General features: G+C 38.2%; 1 protein-coding gene across 6 annotated transcripts in view; it reads right to left on the bottom strand.

The window, feature by feature from the left end:
* Positions 1–27322, bottom strand: part of USP54 (ubiquitin specific peptidase 54) — a 149762-nt gene that overhangs the window by 49775 nt on the left and 72665 nt on the right. For all 6 annotated transcript variants that reach the window (XM_061180646.1, XM_061180628.1, XM_061180661.1 and 3 more), the window contains 2 exons: positions 20513–21351; positions 9952–10044 (listed from right to left, as the gene is read on the bottom strand). In XM_061180646.1, coding sequence (XP_061036629.1) covers positions 9952–10044; positions 20513–20659 — 240 coding nt within the window. In that variant the 5' untranslated portion in view covers positions 20660–21351. The remainder of the gene's footprint in view (positions 1–9951; positions 10045–20512; positions 21352–27322) is intronic.

Here is a 27322-nt window from a genome sequence, read left to right as displayed (position 1 = left end):
ATGTTGAACATTTTCTTTCAAGAGGGGAAAGAATATTGAAATGTTTACCATTTTGGCATCTAAAACAGTACCACTGGATTTTTAACATTTTATTGCAAAAAAGTTCAAACATACAAGGGTAGACAAAATAGCACAACAAATTCCCATGTACCTATCATCCATCCTCAACCATTATTGACCTGTGGCCAATCTCATTTCATATATACCACCCACCCACTTACCCCTCCTCCCAGATCATTTTGAAACAAATGCTAGACATTATTTATCTGTAAATATGTCAGAATATGCCTCTAAAAAATAAGAACCCTTTTTGTTTAAAACATAACCATATAACAAACCCTTTCTCTAGTGTTCAGTGATTTTTTTTGTGATATAACAGAATCAGTGATTACATCTCCCCTGACAAGTGTGAGCTGCAACTCCCAAGGCTTGTAGTCTATGAGCTGACCAAATATGTGTTCTTCAAATTAAAGTTGTTAAATATAACAACTTTAGTGACAATTCAGTGACTATTCTGAAGTGACATTTATGCAGTAAAAACAAAACGAAACGAAAGGTACCTATGTAAAGTGATGGCTATGTTAATTAGCTTGATTGTAGTGATCATTTCACAATATACGTATACATCAAAACATCAAGTTGTGTGCCTTAAATCTACACAATTTTTATTTGTGAATTATACCGCAATAAAACTGAAAAAAAATCATTAAAAAAAAAAAAAAAACACTTAACCATAATACCATTACCACACTCAGAAAAAGGTATCCAGTCAGTTTAACAGAAATTCTTGCTCCAGGAAGAGAAGGCAGAGAACAGTTGGCCAGTTTCTCTCTTGGGATTCTTTAACCGTATGTCTTAAAATAGCTACCTTCTGGACTTCCTAATTAGAAAATTACCCACATATCCTATATCAGTCCCTTTAAATTAAATTCAGTTACCAATACCATATCTCCCCATGAGTTTAGGGCTTTATTTGCATTCAGTTGATAACCCAATACCTTGGACTTACAGTGGTGAAGTAAAAGACCATCATAAACTTACCTTTCACACGCATTCCTGCTACCTAGGCAAAAACGACACCCACATACACAAAGGCAGAGACACAGATAGAAACAAGACCTCAAGACACTGGACAGACAGACACAGAGACAGGCCAAATTCACCAGGGAACAGTATTGCTTTTAGTCGGAAATCATAAACTAATATTGAGATTTATAAAAATGTAACAGTCATTCTGGAATTTTTGCCAAGATCAAAAATGTAGGACCTTAAAGATTACCAACAGTATTCAAATCAAATTTTAAGAATCAATATCATAGCCACTTACCCCACAAGGGAAATAAAAAGGGGGACCCTTCTGGACATGCACAAAGATTTTGAGATTGTGTAAGTTTCAGGTTCTGCCATAAACTCTGGAAAGAATCATGATGATCTGCTATCTTTTTCCTTGTAGTCATACCCCTCTATTTGAAATACCATGTAAAATTCTGAACTCCAGAATTTTAAAAAGGATAAGAGCCTGAGTTTTATACTATCCAAGTTATGTCAATGATTAAATTAGTCGAGAATATTTAGGTACAGGGCTTCCCTGGTGGCGCAGTGGTTAAGAATCTGCCTGCCAATGCAGGGGACAAGGGTTCAAGCCCTGGTCCAGGAAGATCCCACATGATGCAGAGCAACTAAGCCTGTGCGCCACAACTACTGAGCCTGCGCTCTAGAGCCCGCGAGCCATAACTACTGAAGCCTGCACGCCTAGAGCCCGTGCTCTGCAACAAAAGAAGCCACTGCAATGAGAAGCCCGCGCACCGCAACGAAGAGTAGCCCCCCCTCGCTGCAACTAGAGAAAGCCCGCGCACAGCAGCGAAGACTCATGGCAGCCAAAAATAAAATAATTTTAAAAAAAGAAGAATATTTAGGTACAGCCTAATACAACTTTAAGAAAGTTAACCAAAAGACCACACAAATATGTTCACATCACATAGATAAGCAGAACAAGGAAGTTCAATTCAAATGGATAGGTGCATTAGACATAAGGACATACCTTCCTTATGTGAGGGCCATTTATTACTAGCTAAAATTTCCAGGTAACATACTAGAAGTCTAATTTCCTGGCTTAAATAAATAGCCAGTCTAGGATAATGGGTTTACTCCTCTCTGATAGTGGCCATGACTATAGGACAATGAAGAACCTTCCATTCCTACAGTCTACAAAAAAATGACCAGACTAATTCCTTATACCACTTTACTTGATATGTTTATGCTTCAGTCCCCAGTAGAGGAACAGCTACATGGTACACAATAAAAAAATATTGAGAGATTTGTTCCCTGGGCTCTCAAATTTCCCCCCAATTAACAAGTGAGCTATCAGCAGAACACAGACTTTCCTGCCCCTTCACAACAGTCTTACTGCTCTACAGGTACAGACTTACGTTCCAGGACCTCTATATACAAAAACCTATTTCCTCCCTACCTAGCTCCATCACCACCACCATTCCCTGGCTTTTATTCCTTATACTAACATCCTTAAAAAAAAAATCACTAATTGAGAAGGTTTGTTGGATTTAATCAATCAATGCAGCATTCTTCTTTGTCTATAACAAAAAACACTCTGTCCTACATCCTGGCACTGCAAAGCCTCTAGTACAATCCCTGGAAGGAGAACAAAATCTTTGTGGCATACTAAGTACAGAGGACGGATTTCCTCCTCTGGACAGAGATAAATAAATAAACCAATACCAAAGTCAAGTCATACCCTGGGGGCCAGGGTGTAAGAGCAGACTCAATATGAATAATAAATCAGAGCTCTGGGCTATAGGCATGACAACAATTTAGGTCAGGAAAAATCTTTCAGTAATACTAGATGGGAATAAATTTGGTATTTTAGAAGGGACAGGGTAATTAGCACACAAATCTCTCTCTCTTTTTTTTTTTTTTATAAATTTATGTTTTCATTTATTTATTTTTGGCTGTGCTGGGTCTTCGCTGCTGCGCACGGGCTTTCTCTAGTTGCAGGGTGAGTGGGGGCCACTCTCCATTGCGGTGCACGGGCCTCTCACTGCAGTGGCCTCTCCTGCTGCAGAGCACGGTCTCTAGGCGCGCGGGCTTCAGTAGTTGTGGTGCACGGGCCCAGATGCTCCGCGGCACGTGGGATCCTCCCGGACCAGGGCCTGAACTGGTGTCCCCTGCATTGGCAGGCAGACTCTTAACCACTGTGCCACCAGGGAAGTCCCCCACAAATCTCTTCTATTTGCTAAGTCAGAGTTGAAAGGCATTGCGGTTCAAAGTAAGCAGAAAGACAAACTAAAACAAATTCTTCATTAATAATTTGCATGCAAGATTTTGAGGCTGTAATTACTTTAGGGACTTAGTGTCAAGTAACACAGAAAAAAAAACCCAGTATATTTTACAGGACCAAAAGAAATGGATTATCATAAATATTGTGTACAAACCACCAAAAAGTACTGGATGCAACATATACTATGGTACCAATGAAGATCACGAGGCACAGGACTATTGGCAGACGTTATAGAGCAGAAGAAAAAAACAAAAATATTAAAGAAGACGTGATCCAAAAGGTATTCACATAAGGCCAGTAGTAAATGCATTTTAAGTAAACAACTGGAGAAAGAGCAGGGATACATCTTTCAGCCAGACTTGGAAGGGCAAATCCTTCATCCAAACATCAGATTAAGGGAAAGTTGGCTAACTTCTCACTCATCGAGGAACATGTTTGTCTTTCTTTTTGTCCTTAATAGTTGGTTCTAGAGATAAGCAATTATGCTCTAACATAAAGAATTCTGACTTTATAAAGAATTGGCAAGTTTTGCAGAGTACTTCAAATTCAGGAAGTTTGGAATCTCTTGTTTTTAAAAAAATCTAAGAAATAAGAATTTTACAAATCAAACTTAGCATTAAAGAATGCAAACAGGTCATGAAGTATCAGCAAAAAGGAATTCTTATTAGCCTCATCAAATATTCCTCTGATTTTTAAATAGGAGGCAGAGAAAAATATATATAATTACACCCATAGAGAAAAAAATATATAGAATTACACCCACACTGGGACACCACAAAGTTAACATGTAATTTAACGGCAGGATACCAGATAACTGCTCTGCTGACAGAATCCCAGACTTTCACTTCTTCCCTCAGCGGATCTTTCCCACCGTCAACTCCCCTTCCTGCCTCCCTCCTCCCCTCCCCCACATCTCTCCCTTCCCTTACTAAATGAGGCATGAAGACCTAGATTAGTAGACTTACTAAAAAAAAGTATGAGACCAAAAGTCACAATATGAAAGTCTCTATTAAACAGGACAAGAGTGAGAGAGAATATAAAAGACAGAAAGAAAAAGAAAAGGAAAAGGCAATACCCTAAACTCCGTAACTAAAATACCAAGAAGTACTAAAAGACTATATGAACCCAGAAAAGTTGTGTTTATATTATGGTCCAGGCATTGTGAGGAACACCAAGAGAGAAGAAAAGCTGGGCCACCTTCCCAAAAACCCATTCAGCCATGCTAAACACTGTTAAAAATCAATCATGGATGTAGATATAGTATTTTTAAAACTTCATGAAGAAGATAAATTTCTGAAAGAGTTCTGAAAGGCAGATGTGGTTTGGCTTAAAAGGGATGTGTTACTGTTCTGTTTATTGTTATTATTTTGGGTGCCAAGGGATGCAGGCAAAGTGAATGACATTTGCAATGCAATGTCTAAGAGGCAGGTATAGTAAGTATACCATCTGCTATCATAGATGAAATGGAGTGCCTGGGGAAGGAGAGGAAGGGAAAAGGAAGTGTGAAATTAGTTTTTTAAATGTCCATAATCCTGCTTTTCTAAGTGATTTAAGAGACAACTGGGAGCCACTTCAAGATTATAAGAAGGTAGTAACTTCAAACTAGCACTCCAGGGTAGTCTTAGGTTAGAACAAATGAAATAGGAAGATACTAGAGACAGAAAGGCAATTAAGGGTCTGAAAAAAAGAAGTACTCTTTTTACTAAAACGGTGGGCAAAAAGACCTATTACTAGAAATATCATAGACCAGAGAGGAGGCATAAAGAGAAATGATAATTCCTGTGGTGGAATTCAGGCTATTTTCAGTTTTCCTCTTTACACTTTAGTATACTTTCCAGAATGATTGCAGTATTTTTCTATATTTATAATAAAAATCATCATTCAAATAAAGAACAAACATCATGTGTATACACAGCCAAAGAATAATAAATAAATGCCCATGTGCCTGCCACACAATTTAAGAATGGAAAAATTGAGTTTGAGTATCCACAAATGATTATATCCTACCCATTCCACCTTCCAGAGGTAACCATTATCCTGAATTTCGCGAAAATCATTCCTTTTTTCTCTACAATTTTATCATACGTATGTATCCCAGAACAATATGTTATTTATTCTTTCTGTTTTGGATTTGTATATAAATGGAATCATAGTTTAGCAGTCTTCTGTGACTTGCTTTTTTCATTCAATATACAAATCTTCCTTGATTTATGATGGGGTTACATCCCAATAAACCCATTGTAAGTTGAAAACATGCCTAACTTATCTACTGAACATCATAGCCTAGCCTAGCCTACCTTAAACTTGCTCAGAACATTTACATTAGCCTACGGTTGGGCAAAATCATCTAATACAAAGCCTACTTCATTATAAAGTGTTGAATATATGATCGAATTTATTGAATACTGTAGGGAAAGTGAAAAACAGAACGTTTGTATGGGTACAGAATGGTTATAAGTGTATTGGTTGTTTAACGTCGTGATTGTGTGGCTGACTGGGAGCTGAGGCGTGTTACAGCTGCCCAGCATCACAAGAAAGTATCATACCATATATATCACTAGCCCAAGAAAAGATCAAAATGCAAAGGTAAGGTTTCTACTGAATGCATATCGCTTTCACATCATCATAAAGTCAAAAAATCGTTAAGTCAGACCATCATAAGTTGATGGCTGTCTGTAAGGCTTCTGTGATTAACTCAAAATGATACATGTAGCTGCAGGCTATTCATTTTCACAACTATATAGAAGTGAAATAAACTACTACTCTAGGAATAAACCATAATTTTTTAATCTATTATATTAGAGTTGGAATGGGTTGTTTCATTTTTCTGTAATCACAAAAAAAAATACTACCTTAAACATCCCCAAACATATCTTCTGGTATGTATGTACAAGGAAGTTTCTTACAGCGAATATCCAGGAGTAGAATTACTGAGTAGTAGGGTACCCGCTACTTCAATTTTATTTGACAAATGTAATGACAAACTGGTTTCCTAAATAGTGGTATCAATTTATATTCCAACCAAAAATGTATGTAAATTCTCATTATTCTACCTTGTAGGTAACAATTTTATCTGACTTTTAAATTTCTACTAATCTGAAGGGTATGGTTTAATCTACATTTCTTAGATTACTAAAGAGGGTAAGCCTATTTCATATGCTTAAATATCAATTGGGTTTCCCATTCCGAGAAATGCCTGTTTATGTGTTTTGTCCATTTTCCTGTTGACTCATTTTATTATTTACTTATTCTTCATGGGAGTTCTTCTCTGGAGTTCTATGTTGGATACCAGTCCTCTGCTGATTATATATATTGCAGATACTTTCTCCCAATTTGTAGCCTTGTATATTTATTGTCTTTATGGAGTCTTCTGATGAACAGAAGTTCTTGAATTTTCTATAGTAAAACGTATCAAGCTTTTTAACTTTGTATTTTTCATGTCTTATTTATTAAACCCTCTCTATCTCTTAGGCCATGATATTCTCTCATAGTTTCTTCTAAAACGAAGTATTTTGTCTTTCACATTTTACTCCTTAATTCATCTGAAATTCTTACTTTTGGTATAATATGAAGTAGGGATCTAATTTCCTCTTTGTCTATACAAATAACGAGTTATCTAAGCACGTTTATTGGAAAGTCTAAGAGTATAATTTTCAAATTAAGTGCACAATAATTAAAAGAATGCAAACAATGCCATCTAAAACAAAGTATGTGCAAATTAGAGCCTAATTATTTAACATTTATTTAGCACTGAGAGATTGAAAAGCACTTTAGGGGAAAAAAAATCAAATTTTTAATCTTCCAATACAGCAAAAGAGGCAGTGAAGGAAAAGAAATCTAATGGATAGATCAGGCAATGATGTGATGAGGAAAGCATCAGAATTCCAACACATCCTCAGACTTAAAAAATGACCCAAAACACAGCCTTTGATCCACTAAGCCCATTTACCTATCTATCATAAGCAACTGCTTCTCTGAAAAACTCCCAAGATACAACCTCAGCCCCTTTAGCTTGAAAAACAACTTCTTTTCTGTAACTGGGTATCTCAGAAGGTGTCCCATAAGGTCTGGTGATTGGTTTCCTTTATCTTTCTGACTTATATAATTATATTGATTTATATTAAAGTAACAATTTGTCCCTGTGGAAAATGAAACATAGCAAGCCTATGACAGCCAATTCTCCAGAGTCCCATCTGGGTCAGTGAAGAATATGGCACAGTCCTGACTAATCAAAGGCATGTCAGAGGGTCATGTAATTTCCGTCATCCCTTCTTATTACAGATAGGAGTTTCCAGTTTCAGGAGATTGTTCTACCAGGGATTTCTCCAGGATTCAGATCTCTCTAGCAAGTAACTTCCCTTGTTTTTTTGGTTTTAATGTCATGAACCAGACTTCCCTTGGACTTGCTGACCAAAGGACCACTATGTTTCTTGTTTATCTAAAATTAGATACTTAATGCTAATGTACCTTTCAGAAAAATCAAGCCAAATGCTCTTTTGGATGGACTTCTGCCTGAATGGGCATAGTCAGAAATGTTACAACTTGTAAAAAATCTGGTTTTGTTAAAATTTCATATTTAAACGCCCAAATTAACCAATAATTTTTTTAAAACATCTTTATTGGAGTATAATTGCTTTACAATGTTGTGTTAGTTCCTGCTGTATAACACAGTGAATCAGCTATATATAGACATATATCCCCATATACCCTCCATCTTGCGTCTCCCTCCCACCCTCCCTATCCCACCCCTCTAGGTGGTCACAAAGCACCGAGCTGATCTCCCTGTGCTATGCAGCTGCTTCCCACTAGCTATCTACTAGCTATCTATTTTACATTTGGTAGTGTATACACGTCCATGCTACTCTCTCACTTCGTCCCAGTTTACCCTTCCCCCTCCCCATGTCCTCAAGTCCATTCTCTACATCTGCATCTTTATTCCTGTCCTGCCCCTAGGTTCATCAGAACTTTTTTTTTTTAGATTCCATATATATATGTTAGCATACAGTATTTGTTTTTCTCTTTCTGACTTACTTCACTCTGTGTGACAGACTCTAGGTCCAACCACCTCACTACAAATAACTCAATTTCGTTTCTTTTTATGGCTGAGTAATATTCCATTGTATATATGTGCCACATCCTCTTTATCCATTCATCTGTCGGTGGACACTTAGGTTGCTTCCATGTCTTGGCTACTGTAAATAGAGCTGCAATGAACACTGTGGTACATGACTCTTTTTGAATTATTAACCAATAATTTATATTCTATATTTTGCTAAAAGTTATAATGGTTTCAAACAAAAGGTAGAAAAAAAAAGATATTTGTGACCCTAGTGGCAAAAAGTTCAGAAGACTCAGTTATCTCTTTCCAGAAATATCTGCCTACCATGGACTAAAACTTCAAATTGATGTTGGTCAAAAAACTGTTTTGAGTCAGTTGTTGCAAATTTAACTGAGAAATTCTCCTGGATTTTTTGGTCACAATTCCTGCTCTCAGATGTAAAAGCAACTAAATTAATAATGATCACAACCAAGCATCCCTGTGACAAACCAAGAATTCAGACATCATGAGACTGAAAAATGACTCTAGAAGCTTACTCAGAACTTAGGCATACTCATCCAACCATAAATAATCCATTGTATATCAGGACCAAGAAAACAGCAAGGATAAGTGTTGGAAAAGTAATAGAGAATGGGCTCTTCCACATCCTAGTTCTTTCTCTTTAGCAACTTACCTAAAATCTCTGAGTCAGAACTCTCTCACATTAGGGCATTTTATTTGTCTCTAAATGAATCCTCAGTTTCATTTTGTTCAGAAATGAAAAACTTGGAGTCAGATAATGGGGTACACAACTGATATAAAGAATCTATTGATTATTACATGTGATAATAGGAAATATTAGGGAATGGGAAAATGGGAAAATTTTAGTACTGGCTTTTCTTTTTTTAATAAATTTATTTATTTTTATTTTTGGCTATGTTGGGTCTTCGTTGCTGCACGCGGACTTTTCTCTAGTTGCGGCGAGGGGAGGCTACTGTTCGTTGCGGTGCGCAGGTTTCTCATTGCGGTGGCTTCTCTTCTTGCGGAGCACAGGATCTAGGCACACGGGCTCAGTAGTTGTGGCTCGCGGGCTCTAGAGCGCAGGCTCAGTAGTTGTGGCGCAGGGGCTTAGTCACTCCATGGCATGTAGGATCTTCCCAGACCAGGGCTCGAACCCATGCCTCCTGCATTGGCAGGCAGATTCTCAACCACTGTGCCTCCAGGGAAGCCCTTTGGCTTTTCTTAATAGAAAGAGTTTGTTGCTAAATTTAGCTTTAATAGACAGTAGTTAATTCCATGAAAAATAGTTGGTTGTTTATTCTTTCAAAACGAAAATTCAGTGTTAGCTTTTCGGAGAAATACTCAAAGTCTAAGCACATTTGAATAGTACCCAATCACATTAAATAGAGTTGTGCGGGGCAAAAGGTTCAGAGAAACAGAATACCTAAACCAAGTAGTAGTTCTTTGAAACAAGCAAAACTAATCATACTTATCCTTTGTACTAAACCACGTGCAAATAATGCAGTAACAAATTCTTTAGCATCAACCTAAATAACCAAACCACCTTAATATTGATCATTAACCTAATGATAGTAAGAAACAAATTTGAAGTATTTACCTTGAGAGCACAAAAGATGCAGGAATCTCCCATGCATTTGTGAGTTGTAAGCTGCCTAAAGCTACGTCGGAAGATGTCCAAGTGCCATAAAACCTGATGAAAAGGGAAAATACTTCATTACTCTACAAAAACTCCCCATTTAATTTCAAATTCAAGAAGTCAAGCAAACATAGGTAGACAATAGACATTGTTACTCCCAAGAGAAAAGCTCATTCTATTGTATTAAAAAAAATGTCAAAAAAGGTGAGGTATCCAACCAGAGGGATAGATGACCATATTCTGGAAAAGACACTAATTTGAACATAAAGTAGGTCACACAGAGAAAATATGATATGAGATACATCAAATGTGATCCTAAAGAGGGAATTTATGGGTTAAAAACTGCAGAATAAGGATTTATTTTAATGGTCCACACAAGAAAACCATGAATATTTTAAAACTTATTTAGAAGCTTGAATGGTAGTGTGGAATTTTGTCTTTGTTAGATTTCTCAATTTTTGGACCTTTCTGAGAGAGGTATGACCTCCTTAAGTCAACAGAATAAAAAAATAATGGTGATATCAACAGTGATAAATCGGTTCATAGGGGGCAGAGTCAAGATGGCATACTAGGAGGACACGGAATTCGCATCTCCGCACAACTAGGGTACCTACCAGGCACCGGTGGGGGACCACGGGCACCTAAGGGGACGGGAGGAACCCCCAGCAACCAGGTAGGATGTGGGGCATGGGGGGAGTGAAGGGGGAAGAGAAGTGGAGACGGGAGGGGACTGGCATCCCTGAGGGGCGGCTGGGGGAGGGGAAGGGATCCCACGCCTGAAGGGGGAAACTGGGTGACCATTGGGAGGGCAGAGGATCAAAAGGGAGCATGGCCAGGTTTCCCCTACCCACTTGGGCCCCTGGGAGCCTGCTGAGATCCCAGGTCTGATCCTCTGCCCACTGAGGCCCCCTACAGCTGCCCAGGCCTGCGGGAGTGGGAGGGAAGGAAGGGGGAGCAAAAGTAAAGGCTGGACCTCTGGGACTGGCAGCCCTGAGTGGTGGCTGGGGGAGGGGAGGAGTTGCTACACCCAACAGGACCCACCCATGGTTAGGGGTCCAGCAGCAGCAGAGGGCACCCTGGGGGAGACAATGGGGGAGGGGCACAAAGGAACGGAAGGGAACCGGGACAGCACCTTCTCTGTCCACTTAGGCACCAGGGGGCCTAATTCTCTGCCCTCAGAGCCTCCCTCCTGCCGTGCAGAACCCAAGCCCCGCCCCTACACCCCCACCAAAGGCCCCACCTCTACACTCAGAGACCCTGTCCAACATGCTGGGCCTAAACCCCACCCACACACCCTCACTAAGGGCCCTACCTCCAAACTCCAGAACTCCACACTTCAGAGGCCCTCCTTTCCACATGCTGCCTCTCTCCTTCCAGAGCAGATCCTAAGCAGAGGCCCCGCCCCATGTTTAAACACTGCCCCACTGAGGCCCCGCCCCCAAGGCCTTTTACGGCTGCGTGGGTTCTGGAGCCTAGGCCCTGCCCCACACCCAAATGTCACCCCCCCATTCACCTATATCCTGCCCCACCCTAAACTCCACCCCTGCCTAAGTTCCACCACCACCTAAACTCCGCCCCCATAGCCAAAGCTTTTCTTTTTTTTCTTTCTTTCTTTCTTTTTTCCTCTTTTAGATTGGGGTTCTGTTTCACCTTGTTGATTCATTGTTGTTGATTCTTTCATATTTTTATTTTTCCTAATAAATCATTTATTTTTTCTAATTTTATTTTATTCTTTATACGTTGTTATTATTCTCTCCTTTTGGCTTGTTCACCCCCCCCTTTTTTTTCTTCTTTTATCTGTTGTGGTTTTATTTTACCTTGTTGCAGTTGTTTCAATTATAGTTTTATTTTTCCTAATATTTTTTATCTTTCTAATTTAATTTTGTTTCTTACACTTTGATACTGCTCCTTTCTTTCTTTTTTTCTTTCCTTCCTTTTCTTTTTTTTTTTACCACACCACGAAGCTTGCGGGATCTTGGTTCCCAGGCTGGTGACAGGTCAGGCCCGACTTCCTGTGATGGGAGCTCCGAGTCCAAACCGCTGGACTAACAGAGAACCTCAGACCCCAGGGAATATTAATCGGAGTGAGGTCTCCTGGAGGTCCTAATCACAGCACCAAGACCCAGCTCTAATCCAACTGCCTGCAAACTCCAGTGCTGGATGTCTCAGGCTAAACAACCAGTAAGACAGGAATACAGCACCACCCATCAAAAAAAAAATCAAAGGACAAAAACATATGTTACAAACAATGGAGCAAGGTAAAAACTTACAAGACCAAATAAATGAAGACGAAATAGGCAACCTACCTGAACAAGAATTCAGAGTAATGATAGTAAAGATGATCCAAAATCTTGGAAACAGAATGAAGAAAACAGAAGAAACATTTAACAAGGATCTAGAAGAACTAAAGAGCAAACAAACAGTGATGAAAAACACAATTACTGAAATTAAAAATACTCTAGAAGGAATCAATAGCAGAATAATTGAGGCAGAAGAATGGATAAGTGAGCTGGAAGATAAAATGGTGAAAATAACTGCCAGGAAGCAGAATAAAGAAACAAGAGTGAAAAGAACTGAGGACAGTCTCAGACACCTCTGGGACAACATTAAATGCACCAACATTTGAATTATAGGGGTCCCAGAAGAAGAAGAGAAAAAGGAAGGGTCTGAGAAAATATTTGAAAAGATTATAGTTGAAAATTTCCCTAACATGGGAAAGGAAATAGTCAATCAAGTCCAGGAAGCACAGAGAGTACCATATAGAATAAACCCAAAGAGAAACACGCAGAGACACATATTAATCAAACTGTCAAAAATTAAATACAAAGAAAAAATATTAAAAGCAGCAAGGGAAAAACAACAAATAACATACAAGGGAATCCCCATAAGGTTAACGGCTGATCTTTCAGCAGAAACTCTGCAAGCCAGAAGGGAGTGGCAGGACATGTTTAAAGTGATGAAAGGGAAAAACCTACAACCAAGATTATTCTACCCAGCAAGGATCTCATTCAGATTCGATGGAGAAATTAAAACCTTTACAGATAAGCAAAAGTAAGAGAATTCAGCACCACCAAACCAGCGTTACAACAAATGCTAAAGAGAACTTCTCTAGGCAGGAAACACAAAGAAGAAAAAGGCCTACAAAAACAAACACAAAACAATTAAGAAAATGGTAATAGGAACATACATATCAATAATTACCTTAAATGTAAATGGATTAAATGCCCCAACCAAAAGACACAGACGGGCTGAATGAACACAAAAACAAGACCCGTATATATGCTGTCTACAAGAGACCTACTTCAGACCTAGGGAAACATACAGACTGAAAGTGAGGGGATGGAAAAAGATAGACCATGCAAATGGAAATCAAAAGAAAGCTGGAGCAGCAATTCTCATATGAGACAAAATAGACTTCAAAATAAAGACTATTACAAGATACAAAGAAGGACACTACATAAAGATCAAGGGAGCAATCCAAGAAGAAGATATAACAATTGTAAATATTTATGCACCCAACATAGCAGCACCTCAATACAAAAGGCAAATGCTAACAGCCATAAAAGGGGAAATCGACAGTAACACAATAATAGTAGGGGACTTTAACACCCCACTTTCACCAATGGACAGATCATCCAAAATGAAAATAAATAAGGAAACACAAGCTTTAAATGATACATTAAACAAGATGAACTTAATTGATATTTATAGGACATTCCATCCAAAAACAACAGAATACACTTTCTTCTCAAGTGCTCATGGAACATTCTCCAGGATAGACCATATCTTGGGTCACAAATCAAGCCTTGGTAAATTTAAGAAAATTGAAATTGTATCAAGTATCTTTTCTAACCACAACGCTACGAGACTAGATATCAATTACAGGAAAAAAACTAAAAAATACAAACACATGGAGGCTAAACAATATGCTACTAAATAACCAAGAGATCACTGAAGAAATCAAAGAGGAAATCAAAAAATACCTAGAAACAAATGACAATGAAAACACGACAACCCAAAAGCTATGGGACGCAGCAAAAGCAGTTCCAAGAGGGAAGTTTATAGCAATACAATCCTACCTCAAGAAAAAAGAAAAATCTCAAATAAACAACCTAAGCTTATACTGAAAGCAATTAGAGAAAGAGGAACAAAAAAACCCCAAAGTTAGCAGAAGGAAAGAAATCATAAAGATCAGATCAGAAATAAATGAAAAAGAAATGAAGGAAGCAATAGTAAAGATCAATAAAACTAAAAGCTGGTTCTTTGAGAAGATAAACAAAATTAATAAACCATTAGCCAGACTTATCAAGAAAAAAAGGGAGAAGACTCAAACCAACAGAATTAGAAATGAAAAAGGAGAAGCAACAACTGACACTGCAGAAATACAAAGGATCATGAGAGATTACTACAAACAACTACATGCCAATAAAATGGACAACCCAGAAGAAATGGAAAAATTCTTAGAAAAGCATAACCTTCGGAGACTGACCCAGGAAGAAACAGAAAATATAAACAGACCAATCACAAGCACTGAACTTGAAACGGTAATTAAAAATCGTCCAACAAACAAAAGCCCAGGTCCAGATGGCTTCACAGGCGAATTCTATCAAACATTTAGAGAAGAGCTAACACCTATCCTTCTCAAACTCTTCCAAAATATAGCAGAGGGAGGAACATTCCCAAACTCATTCTACGAGGCCACCATCACGCTGATACCAAAACCAGACAAAGATGCCACTAAAAAAGAAAACTACAGGCCAGTATCTCTGATGAACATAGATGCAAAAAGCCTCAACAAAATACTAGCAAACAGAATCCAACATCACATTAAAAGGATCATACATCATGATCAAGTGCGGTTTATCCCAGGAATGCAAGGATTCTTCAATATATGCAAATCAATCAATGTGATACACCATATTAACAAACTGAAGGAGAAAAACCATATGATCATCTCAATAGATGCAGAAAAAGCTTTCGACAAAATTCAACACCCATTTATGATAAAAACTCTCCAGAAAGTAGGCATAGAGGGAACCTACCTCAACATAATAAAGGCCATATATGATAAACCCACAACCAACATCATTCTCAATGGTGAAAAACTAAAACCATTTCCTCTAAGATCAGGAACAAGACAAGGTTGCCCACTCTCACCAATATTATTCAACATAGTTTTGGAAGTTTTAGCCACAGCAATCAGAGAAGAAAAAGAAATAAAAGGAATCCAAATGGGAAAAGAAGAAGTAAAACTGGCACTGTTTGCAGATGACATGATACTATACATAGAGAATCCTAAAGATGCTACCAGAAAACTACTAGAGCTAATCAATGAATTTGGTAGAGTAGCAGGATACAAAATTAATGCACTGAAGTCTCTTGCATTCCTATACACTAATGATGAAAAATCTGAAAGAGAAATTAAGAAAACACTCCCGTTTACCATTGCAACAAAAAGAATAAAATACCTAGGAATAAACCTACCTAAGGAGGCAAAAGACCTGTATGCAGAAAACTATAAGACACTGATGAAAGAAATTAAAGATGATACAAACAGGTGGAGAGATATACCATGTTCTTGGATTGGAAGAATCAACATAGTGAAAATGACTATACTACCCAAAGCAATCTACAGATTCAATGCAATCCCTATCAAACTACCAATGGCATTTTCCACAGAACTAGAACAAAAAATTTCACAATTTGTATGGAAACACAAAAGACCCCGAATAGACAAAGCAATTTTGAGAAAGAAAAACGGAGCTGGAGGAATCAGGCTCCTGAACTTCAGACTATGCTACAAAGCTACAGTAATCAAGACAGTATGGTACTGGCACAAAAACAGAAATATAGATCAATGGAACAGGACAGAAAGCCCAGAGATAAACCCACGCACATATGGTCACCTTATCTTTGATAAAGGAGGCAACAGTATACAATGGAGAAAAGACAACCTCTTCAATAAGTGGTGCTGGGAAAACTGGACAGCTACATGTAAAAGAATTAAATTAGAACAATCCCTAACACCATACACAAAAATAAACTGAAAATGGATTAAAGACCTAAATGTAAGGCCACACACTGTAAAACTTTTAGAGGAAAACATAGGCAGAACACTCTATGACATAAATCACAGCAAGATCCTTTTTGACCCACCTCCTAGAGAAACGGAAATAGAAACAAAAATAAACAAATGGGACCGAATGAAACTTAAAAGCTTTTGCACAGCAAAGGAAACCATAAAAAAGACGAAAAGACAACCCTCAGAATGGGAGAAAATATTTGCAAATGAAGCAACTGACAAAGGATTAATCTCCAAAATATACAAGCAGCTCATACAGCTCAATATCAAAAAAACAAACAACCCAATCCAAAAATGGGCAGAAGACCTAAATAGACATTTCTCCAAAGAAGATATACAGATTGCCAACAAACACATGAAAAGATGCTCAACATCACTAATCATTAGAGAAATGCAAATCAAAACTACAATGAGGTATCACCTCACACCAGTCAGAATGGCCATCATCAAAAAATCTGCAAACAATAAATGCTGGAGGGGGTGTGGAGAAAAGGGAACCCTCTTGCACTGTTGGTGGGAACGTAAATTGATACAGCCACTATGGAGAATGCTATGAAGGTTCCTTAAAAAACTAAAAGTAGAACTACCATATGACTCAGCAATCCCACTACTGAGCATATACCCTGAAAACCATAATTCAAAAAGAGTCATGTACCACAATGTTCAGTGCACCACTATTTACAATAGCCAGGACATGGAAGTAACCTAAGTGCCCATCGACAGATGAATGGATAAAGAAGATATGGTACATATATATAATGGAATATTACTCAGCCATGAAAAGAAACGAAACTGAGTTATTTGTAGAGAGGTGGATGGACCTAGAGTCTGTCATACAGAGTGAAATAAGTCAGAAAGAGAAAAACAAATACTGTATGCTAACACATATATATGGAATCTAAAAAAAAAAATTGGTTCCGATGAACCTAGGGGCAGGACAGGAATAAAGACACAGACATAGAGAATGGACTTGAGGACACATGGATGGGGAAGGGTAAGCTGGGATGAAGTGAGAGAGTAACATTGGCATATATACACTACCAAATGTAAAATAGATAGCTAGTGGGAAGCAGCTGCCTAGCACAGGGAGATTCGCTTGGTGCTTTGCGACCACCTAGAGGGGCGGGATAAGGAGGGTGGGAGGGAGACGCAAGAGGGAGGGGATATGGGGATGTACGTATGCATATAACTGATTCACTTTGTTATACAGCAGAACTAACACACATTGTAAAGCAATTATACTCCAATAAAGATGTTAAAAAAAAAAATCTGTTCATAGTATGTAACCTTGATACAATGTGATGAGAACAACACTTTACTTCCATGGTATTCCTCTCAAAAACCCATAACGCCAATCTAATCATGAGAAGCATACCAGACAAATTGCAACAGTGGGACATCCTACAAAATACTTGACTAGTACCCTTCAAAATTGTCAAGATCATCAAAAACAAGGAAATTGTGTGAAGCTGTCACAGCCAAGAGGAGCCTAAGGAGACAGGACAAGTAAATGTAAATGTAGTATCCTGGATGGGATCCTGGAATACAAAAAGACACTTCATAAAGAAACTCACGAAATCTGAATAAACTATGAGTTCAGTTGAAAAAGAAATGGTGTAACATATAGCACAAATGCCTTAGGAAGCTCCTCTTATCTGGAAAACATTTAAATAGCACCATATATGAAAAGGCACTACTTTTGGAGCACCAGATTATAGCACACCTCTGGGGCTTCTTCATACTTAGGTGTCTATAGATATGTATTTCCAAAAGTTCTTTGAAACACGTTACACTCCCAAATAAGCAACGCCTTTTTATAATAAATGTAATGGGTTCAATACATCTGTGGTGAACACAGCTTTCATACCAAAAGTTAGAATATTAGCTCATTGAAACAATTACTTTCAGCTTGTTACATGATTATAATAGGCACTCCAAAACTATCAATGTCTTCAAGTATAAATATAGAAATAGGTATGTGTGTGTAAGTTATATGTTCTATATGGCACTGGAAATTAGAACAGAAATTTGTAAATATTATTGCTTAGACTGACAATAAAAATAGAACATATAGAAAAAAACAGAATTATAAAAACAGGACTAAGGCCTGATAGTAGGTAAACACACACACATCTATATCAACACCCTTTTTTACCTTCTTCTAAATTACAAAAGTATTATTAGTTTATGCAAAGTAATTCAAAAAGCTAATATGCGGGGGAAAAAAGCCTAACCAAACACCCACCCCCACCCCCGCCCCCGCTGCAACTGCATACAATTTGTGGTAGTAATTAGTAAAGGTACTTAAACTCTTTCTATAGTTTGACAGCATAGAATTTTTGAATTTTTGACTCTTGACAGCATAGAATTTTTTAATGTTTTCAAATAAAAATTTAAAAACAGAGTATGGAAATTTTATTACATAAATAATCTTGACAATGAAATTTTGTCATTTGCAACATGGATGGACTTGGAGGTTATTATGCTAAGTGAAATAAATCAGACAGAGAAAGACAAATACTGTATGATATCACTTATATGTGGAATCTAAACAATAAAATAAACTAGTGAATACAACAAAAAAGAAACAGACTCACAGATATAGAGAACAAACTAGTGGCTACCAGTGAGGAGAGGGAAGGTGGGGGGCAAGATAGGGGTAGGAGATTAAGAGGTACAAATTATTCTGTATAAAATAAGTAAGCTACAAGGATATACCGTACAACACAGGGAATACAGTCAATATTCTATAATAACTATAAATGGAGTATAACCTTTAAAAATTGTGAATCACTATGTTGTACACCTGTAACCTATATAATATCGTACATCAACTTTACCTCAATTTTTTTTAAAAGACATTTTTATACTACTGAGAAAACTAAACATGGACTGGGTATTGGATAATACTAATAATTTTAGCTAAACTTTTTAGGTGTGATAAAGTCATTGAGATTATGGTTTTTTTCATGTCCTTATGTACTAGAGAAATACACTGAAGTATTTAAAGATCACATGATGCTTGGGAGTAGTTTAAAATAATTCAGCAAAAAAGGGGGCCAGTGAATGAACTAAGACTGGTAAATATTAATCATTGTTGAGCCTGGTTGATGTGTACATGAAGATTCATAATACAAAATAAATAAATAAATAAGCTTGACAAGATTCTTGTACTACAAATGAGAAAACTAAAATACTATTACCTGTACAAGGTCACAAGGCTAGTCTAAAGAAAGGCTAAAACTAGAACCCAGGTCTCCTAAGTCCAGTGCTTTTTATACCAAATATGTTGTCTTGTCTTTTTTTCTCTCATAACAACTTATTTTCTCATACATCTGAGGTGTAAAGCTAATATTTTACCCAAGCATAATTATCTTGGGTGGCAAATTTCATTTACTTTTACTGTGAAGAGGAGAAAAAAGGGGAAAGTAATCACTTGAAAGTTAGACCAAGGGGGATGAACCGAACACACTATGGCCCTGATTGGGCAGGGCAGGCAGACAGACAGGAAGCTTTGGGATTCTGAGACAGCTACAGTGGCAAGCAAGACAAAAAGGGAAAATTTAGAGTAGATAATCACCTTAGAGGAATTTATTTTCTACCAGCTCTGTGCAAGCATATCTGACCAGACACTGCAGGAGAGCTCAGAGGAAGGAGATGAAGAAGTGGACAAAGACTGGACCCCGATCAGTACGTGTGCTAAGAGCCTGAATATTATGAGACAAGAATAACATACCTGATTCATTTAAATTAAGTTCAAAAACAGGCAAAACTAATCTATGGTTAGTGGTTACCCTTCAACAGCGTTTACCCTTGGGGAGTGGTTAGTGACTGGAAGAGAGCGCAAGGGAGTCTTCTGGAAGCTGGAAATCAGCTCTTTGTTAATCTGGGTGCTGTTTACATGGTTGTGATCAGTTTTGAAAGTTGAATTGTATAATTATGATACATGCATTTTCCTATATGTATATTATACATCAATAAAAAGTAAAAAAGAATATTAAAAAAAAAGAATAACATACCTGAGAATCTTTCACTTGTGGAAAGAATTTTGCTTTCTATACTAGAGGAAAGCAACTAGGGTGATGAGACACCTTCGTCTCAAATGGAAAAAAAGGAAACAGTAGAGACTGTTCAGGAAAAAAGTCAATAAACAAGTAGTAAGATCATCTAGTCCATGTACCTCCCTTTAGACAGCTAAGTAGTAGTAGTTACAGTTATTATTTCTACTATCATTATTACTCTCCTCTTTTACAAATGAGGTAATTGAGAAACAAAGAGATAAGTGACTTGCCTACGATCACAGAGATTAACTTAAAAAATGATCTTAGGCTGCTGACCTCAAACAGAGACTATCAAGTATTAGATTTAAAAGAGTAATCAGAAATACAGCATCAGCAAGTGAAAGTCAAAGTTCACCAAAAAGAAAGAAATTACCCTTACCTGCAAGGCACTGTTGAGGAAGCAGCTGTTTTGTCCTGGCTCATTGCTGAGGCCTTTGCTGGGGGCTATGGAGGTTGAGCTTCGAGGAGCAAACATCCCTTGGACACTACCACGGCCCCCTGAAAAATAATTTCTCTTCCAAGACATTATTGTTCACATTTAGCCTGAAAACGCAGAGGAAGTTTTGTATCTTTTGGGGAGGGAGTTTCTGTCTGCTGAAGTCCTTAATATAAAGAGAATCCAGAATTTAACAAATTTATGTTGAAAGATTTTGAATTTACAACATTTCAAACATCATATATGCAGCTCAAGAAACTCAAGTATCCTTAGATCCACATGACAGAGCTGTCCTCTACTTGCTCCAAGCAATGCCCAAAATGTAACATGGCACAGGATTAATTCAAACAGAGAAATCCTTCCTTCGATTTTTCTTGAACTGCCTCCATAAAACCCTGGTGAAGTGGCTGTACTCCTCAACTCCAACAGAATCCAGGATCAGGGTAGGATGTGTTCTTTAGGCTTGTTTATAATGCTTCTTGTGGATTGAAGAATTTTCCAACTGGAAGGAGAGGCAGACAGATAAGCAAGAATCCAACGCAACCCTCCTCGCCTTCTATTGCCTCGTCCCATCATCCTCTGAAGTAAAAACCCAAGTTCTAAGCAACTGACATAGATTCCACAAAGCTAAGAAGCTTGTTTGAAATAAATGGAGTTTCTGTTGTTGTTGTTCTGCTGCTGTTTTTTAATATGCCCCAAACATTTTCTAGTATTCCATCCAGAACTTCAGAAAGTCTCTTCTCTTTTCCTCTGTGACTAGACTAGCCAGCTGTGCCAGAGAGCTTTAAAGAAAGAAAAAAAAAACAATCAAAAGCTTGCGTCATTTAATGACTCTACTAGCTTTGTACGCTTCTGCCAAGATCAGCGTTGCCTCACCTCTCACTAAAACTTGAAACCGAGGCAAACAATGCTCACCACCCCCACCCCCGCAAAGAAATCCTAACAACAACAAAAAGGAGAAACACTCAAACCAAAGAGGTGGGGAGAAAAAGGTGTGCGCAGCTTTACTCTCATAGGAGACTTCTCCCAAATTTTCTAGGAGGAGAAGAAAGTTGACCTGGACAAAAATAAGAACTGAATGCAAACTTTCCAAAATCAGGCTAAGAAAAAAGTTACCAAGTAAACACACACCAAACTAGCAATTGAAACAGTTTGTTTTGGATGTTGTGAGTACAGAAATTTTTCAAGGTATTTTACATGCTCATGGCTATAAAAGCCTATTTAAAGGTGGGAGGGGCACATTATCAGTCTGGGCTCTGAGTAAAGATGTCCCATCCCAGAGAAACCCTCATGGTGAGTAAACCATATGTCCTTAACATCCAGTCCAAAAGAGCTAAATCTTCTTCTGACCTGTTTGTATGTTACATTTTTTGCCAGAGGATCACAGAGATAATTTGGGTTACAAATCACTTAATCCTCAGATTATATCCAAGGCGTTCACAATCAGAGGCCATCCATTGACCAACATTAATTTTCAACTAATTAAAATGCCAGTGAGGCAACAAGGGAAAATTTCCTTGGAAGGAAATGCTTCTAATATTCACCTTTAAGTTTTCCTGTAAGGCTGCCAGGTCCAAAGAAGGAAAAAATTAAGAATGTTAAATATTAAATTTGGTTTCTAACAGTTTCCCAAGCTTCTCCCTTCCTTCCCACCATCGTATGGATGACCTAAAAAAGCAAAAATGCTATAACATCTTAATCATTCTTGGATCACCTAGCACTATCCATAGTGTGTTCAGTGGAAAAGCTGAGGCACAGGAGCATTAAACGGTTGCACAGACTGTTCTTTCCCTTCTCTAAATTCCCAGACTATTTATAATCTACAGGTCACAGTTAAAGTATTAGATTATACATTATAGTGTCATATTATTCTGTATTTGTTTTTATTAATCTCTATTTGTTTTATATGGTGTCAGTCATATATCCTGACTATGACTGTATGAAATGAAATACTAACTAGTGTCAGACATGTGCTAAACAATACCTATATTCTTTATTTAATCTTCATAACAGCCCTATCATGTAGGTATTAATAGTTCCATTTCACAGAAGAGTAAAGGGAGGCTTAAAGACATTAACTTGCCCAAATCAAAGCTGGTAAGTGGCAGAGCTAGAATTGTTTGACTACTTACTGTGACTTAATTATGTATTTTATTATACTATTCCAAAAGCTCCTAACACAGTGCTAGTCTAGTCATAAGCAGGCACTCAATAAACACTGCCTGATGATTAGCATATAGCACCAGGAAGGATCCCATGTCTCCTACACAGACTACAAGACCCTCAACCCTCTACACACACCCCATACACACCCCACTCGAGGCCACTAAGCAACGTCCAACAAGCCATGCAGCATTCCTTCAGCTCAACTGCTGCAAAGGAATGACAAATACCAACCCTCCACTTTGCTTAAAGCCAAAAGGACTTGGCAGGCAGGTGGGGTTTCCAGTATCCACATCAGGAGCTCACTGAAACTCAGCCTGCCCTATGATACACACCCCTGAGTTCAGGGAGCAAAGGGAAAAAAGGCAGTAGCAGAAAAAAAGATTCTCAGGCTCTGAATGGCAGCATTATGTAGGGTAAGGCAAAAAGCTCTCACACTTGAGCTGGGTGTGTCAGAAACCATAGGTGAGAGCCAAAAAGAACAAAGCCAAGAGTGGTAATAACAAACGGTCCAAGAAATACTGATGACAAAATATTTCACTTAAATTACAGGTCTAGCACCAAACAATATAATCCATCTACTAAAGATACACGAGAAAATAAAGAGTTCTACCGACATGGCTCTAACAACCTATTTTTAAAAAGAAAAAGAACTTCCTAGGCAATACCACAGTATTTTAGGGGTAAAAGAGCATAATGTCTGCAACCTACTCTGAAATGGTTCAGGAAAAAAAAAAAATTTGTGTGTATGCGTGTATACTTATGTATATATGGACAGAGAAGGAGAGAGAAAATAGTAAAGCAAATATAGCAAAATGTTAACAATAAATAAATCTGGCTCAAGGGTATATGAAAATTCTTTGTTCCATTTCTTGCAACTTGTTTGTAAGTTTTAAATTATTTTTTTAAGTTGAAAAGGAATTGATATCTGCAAATAATAAAAGAATTTAAAATTATGTAAGAATTAACTTGTACTGTATGCAGTATTAGTAACTCAATGCAAAATCATGACTAAAATCATTAAGCTGGTAGATAATAACCATGCCAGATGATATTGGCAATCCCAAACTAAAAATAAAAGAAAGAAAAAGAAAAATACAAAAATGTATAGATATGAGGACAAATTAAAAGGAAATAAAGCTTGAATCCTATTTCTATGACAAGGAGAGGTCGAAACACAGTGTAAGTTCAAGTTGTTGTCAGGAGTAAGTGATGTAGAGTAATTGTGATATTATTAAGAGGACTAAGAATAGACTTGGAGTTGGAAAAACATGGGTTCAAATTCTACATTTTTACTACTTTATGTAATCCCAAATAACTTAGGTGCCCTGAACTTTGTTTTCTGGGTCTATGGAACGGTGGCACAATACCGTTCAATACAATACAGTGACTGAGATTTAATGTGATAGGTATGTGAAAGCAAGTCTTCAAAACAAAGAATTAATAATGAGTTCACTGAATGAGTGAATTGCTGAGCCTAAAAATTGAAAAGTAAATTTCTGTTTGGGGACCGCAGGATGCTAGAAAGTTGTAAGCCAACAGGAATAAGTCTTCTATTTATATAAAAAGAACAATAGGCCTCACACAGAACAAGGTACATGTCAGTATGATTTAGCTATGTGCTTGAAGAAACATTTGAATTTTACAATTATTTAAAAAATACAAGTTTAACATAAAAAGGTAAACAACTGAGTCTATTACAAGGAATAGGGTAACATTTTAGAAGGTCTACAAACACTGACCATGTTCAACTGATCAATGATTCAAATGGAAAAGCCATGAAGAGTATCTCAGTTTCTAATGAAGGAACAGTAGCCCCATCACTAGTGATTAGAGTCAAAAGTAACCCAAACAACAGGAAGTCAAACTGTACAACACTGAGATATCCCAACAGTTTCCAGAAAATTTGCCCACATTTCTGGTTCTGTTATTCTATATAGCAGTTTACTTATAATTTACTGAAGAATCTATACTTGCACTGATAAATCAACAGGCAATTACCTCAATTCCTTGGTACACTCCACATGTCAATAATTACAAACTATATCCATAGTATCTTCTCGCTTATTATGAGGATATCAATGTCTGGCATATAGTAACTGCTATATAAATTATTGTTATTATTATTATTACCATTCAAACATTCCCTTCTCATGAGCTCTTTTCCCTTTAAAGATAACCACATAGATATCCTATATTCTTTAAAAAACCAGTAACAACAAAGACCACCTTGAACTTATTAAATCCTTACGCCTACTGTCCTAAATTTTTTTCAACCTTTCACTGCTAAACGTCTCTGTGAAACAATTTACAACTGCTGCTTCTCCTTGCTCATCATTAATCTCTTCAGAACATGGTAGTGTTCCTTTATTCCCCCACCACAATTTTACTTCATGGAACATTTGCTTTCTAAAGAAATCTCCTAATTTCAAAACCCACTGGCTTTTTCCATATGCCTCATTCTTCTTAACTTTTCTGCAGCACCTAACACTGGTTGCCTGATGTAACACAATCGTGAATTCATAGGGTGAATAAATAAGAAAATAAAAGCATGACAAAAATGAGAGAATGACAAATGAAAACGGGTTCTCCTAGTGCTCTGACAGTCCATTTTCTCTCTCTTCTGTTGCTTTCTTAAAAGCATTCCGGGACTTCCCTGGTGGTGCAGTGGTTAAGAATCCGCCTGCCAATGCAGGGGACACGGGTTCAAGCCCTGGTCTGGGAAGATCCTACATGCCGCGGAGCAACTAAGCCCGTGAGCCACAACTACTGAGGCTGTGCTCTAGAGCCCGTGAGCCACAACTACTGAGCCCAGGTGCCGCAACTACTGAAGCCTGCGTGCCTAGAGCCCTTGCTCTGTGACGAGAGAAGCCACTGCAATGAGAAGCCCGTGCACTGCAACAAAGAGTAGCCCCTGCTCGCCACAACTAGAGAAAGCCTGCGTGCACCAACGAAACCCAACACAGCCAAAAAAAAAACAAAAAACTAAACATTCTCTAAAGTTAAAAGTAGACCTTCTTGTTCTTGTCTAGAGTACTTCCCATTAGTGTTCTCATCCCCTTTTCCATCAGAACTTCAACCATAACTTCTGGTTTGATAAATCACAAATCTTATGAACTCTGAAACCAAATTACCAACTATGTGCACATTGTCCCACTTTCAAAACAAGTTTAACATGTCCAAATCTGAAGTCACCGCCTTCCCCCAAAAAATAGTCCCTCCCCTTTATCCCCCATTTTTTAAAATTAATTAATTTATTTATTTATTTATTTTACTAATGGCATTGAGGCAGGAGATTGATGGGCCCCAGGCTGGGCAGCTGGAGTTGTCCCCTGTGGACCGATACTCCAAAATAACAGGCACGAGAGAAGAGCTGAGCACTGCCCAGATAAAAGATAGAGACAACATATTTCTCTTTCTTGAGGTCAAGAAGACCTTCCTGACTATACATGCACAGAAAGGCTCTTTGAAGGTCAAAAGGGAGGGGGCGTCACCTCATAGTAAGAGATGTCAACCTACCTATAGGTCGCTTCACTAGAATCCATCTTGGCTAAGAGATGTGTGCGCACACACGGGAGGACCCTGACATATACCAAATACGGACTCAAAACCAGGCAAAGCAAGATGATTGGCCAAAGGAAACCTGGAAGAAATGGCCCATGTAAGTGATTCAAACTACCACGAGGGGGGCTTCCCTCATGGTACAGTAGTTTAGAATCCGCCTGCCAATGCAGGGGACACGAGTTCGAGCTCTGGTCCAGGAAGATCCCACGTGCCGCGGCGCAACTAAGCCCGTGTGCCACAACTACTGAGCCTGCGCTCTAGAGCCTGCAAGCCACTACTGAAGCTCATGCACCACAACTACTGAAGCCCATGTGCCGTAGAGCCCGTGCTCCGCAACAAGAGAAGCCACCGCAATGAGAAGCCCACGCACCACAACGAAGAGTAGCCCCCGCTTGCCGCAAGTAGAGAAAGCCCACGCGCAGTAAGGAAGACCCAACGCAGCCAAAAATAAATAAATAAATAAATTAATTAATTAAAAACTACCACAAGGGCGCAACTCTCTCTGAGCCTGCCTGTGTGTCTATCCACACGTACCCTTTTTCTTCCTAATAAACACTTTACTTGTTTCACTACTTTCCGTCTCTATGTGGAAATTCATTTCTACACAGCTGACAGGCCATGGCCTTGTGACTGGCCACTGGTCCCTGGTGGTCCAGTGGTTAGGATTCGGCACTCTCACTGCCACGGCCTGACTTCAATCTCTGGGCGGAAACCAAAATCCTGCTTCAAGCCCCTGCAGGCCAAGGCCGCCCGAGATCCTCATCTCCAATTACCCAGGTTCTAAACCTCAGTAGCCTCTGACTCCTTCCTATCCTTCTCCCCCTTCCCCATCCACATCATAAAGGCTTTTCAATTCTCCCTTCAAAATCTCTTACATTGATCCTTCTTTTTCACTCCCAGTGTCATCACCGAGTTTACACCACAATTACCTCCCATTTAGACTATTACAACACAAAAGTCTTTCTGGCCTCCTGTCTCTTGCTATTCCAATTCATTTATATAATTAGTTTTTTTAAACTAATATTT

This window comes from Eubalaena glacialis, chromosome 1 (genome assembly GCF_028564815.1).
Source record: "Eubalaena glacialis isolate mEubGla1 chromosome 1, mEubGla1.1.hap2.+ XY, whole genome shotgun sequence".
In the NCBI taxonomy this organism is placed as follows: domain Eukaryota; kingdom Metazoa; phylum Chordata; class Mammalia; order Artiodactyla; family Balaenidae; genus Eubalaena; species Eubalaena glacialis.
The sequence above is the reverse complement of the archived record's forward strand: the minus strand, read 5'-3'. Positions and strand labels throughout refer to the sequence as shown.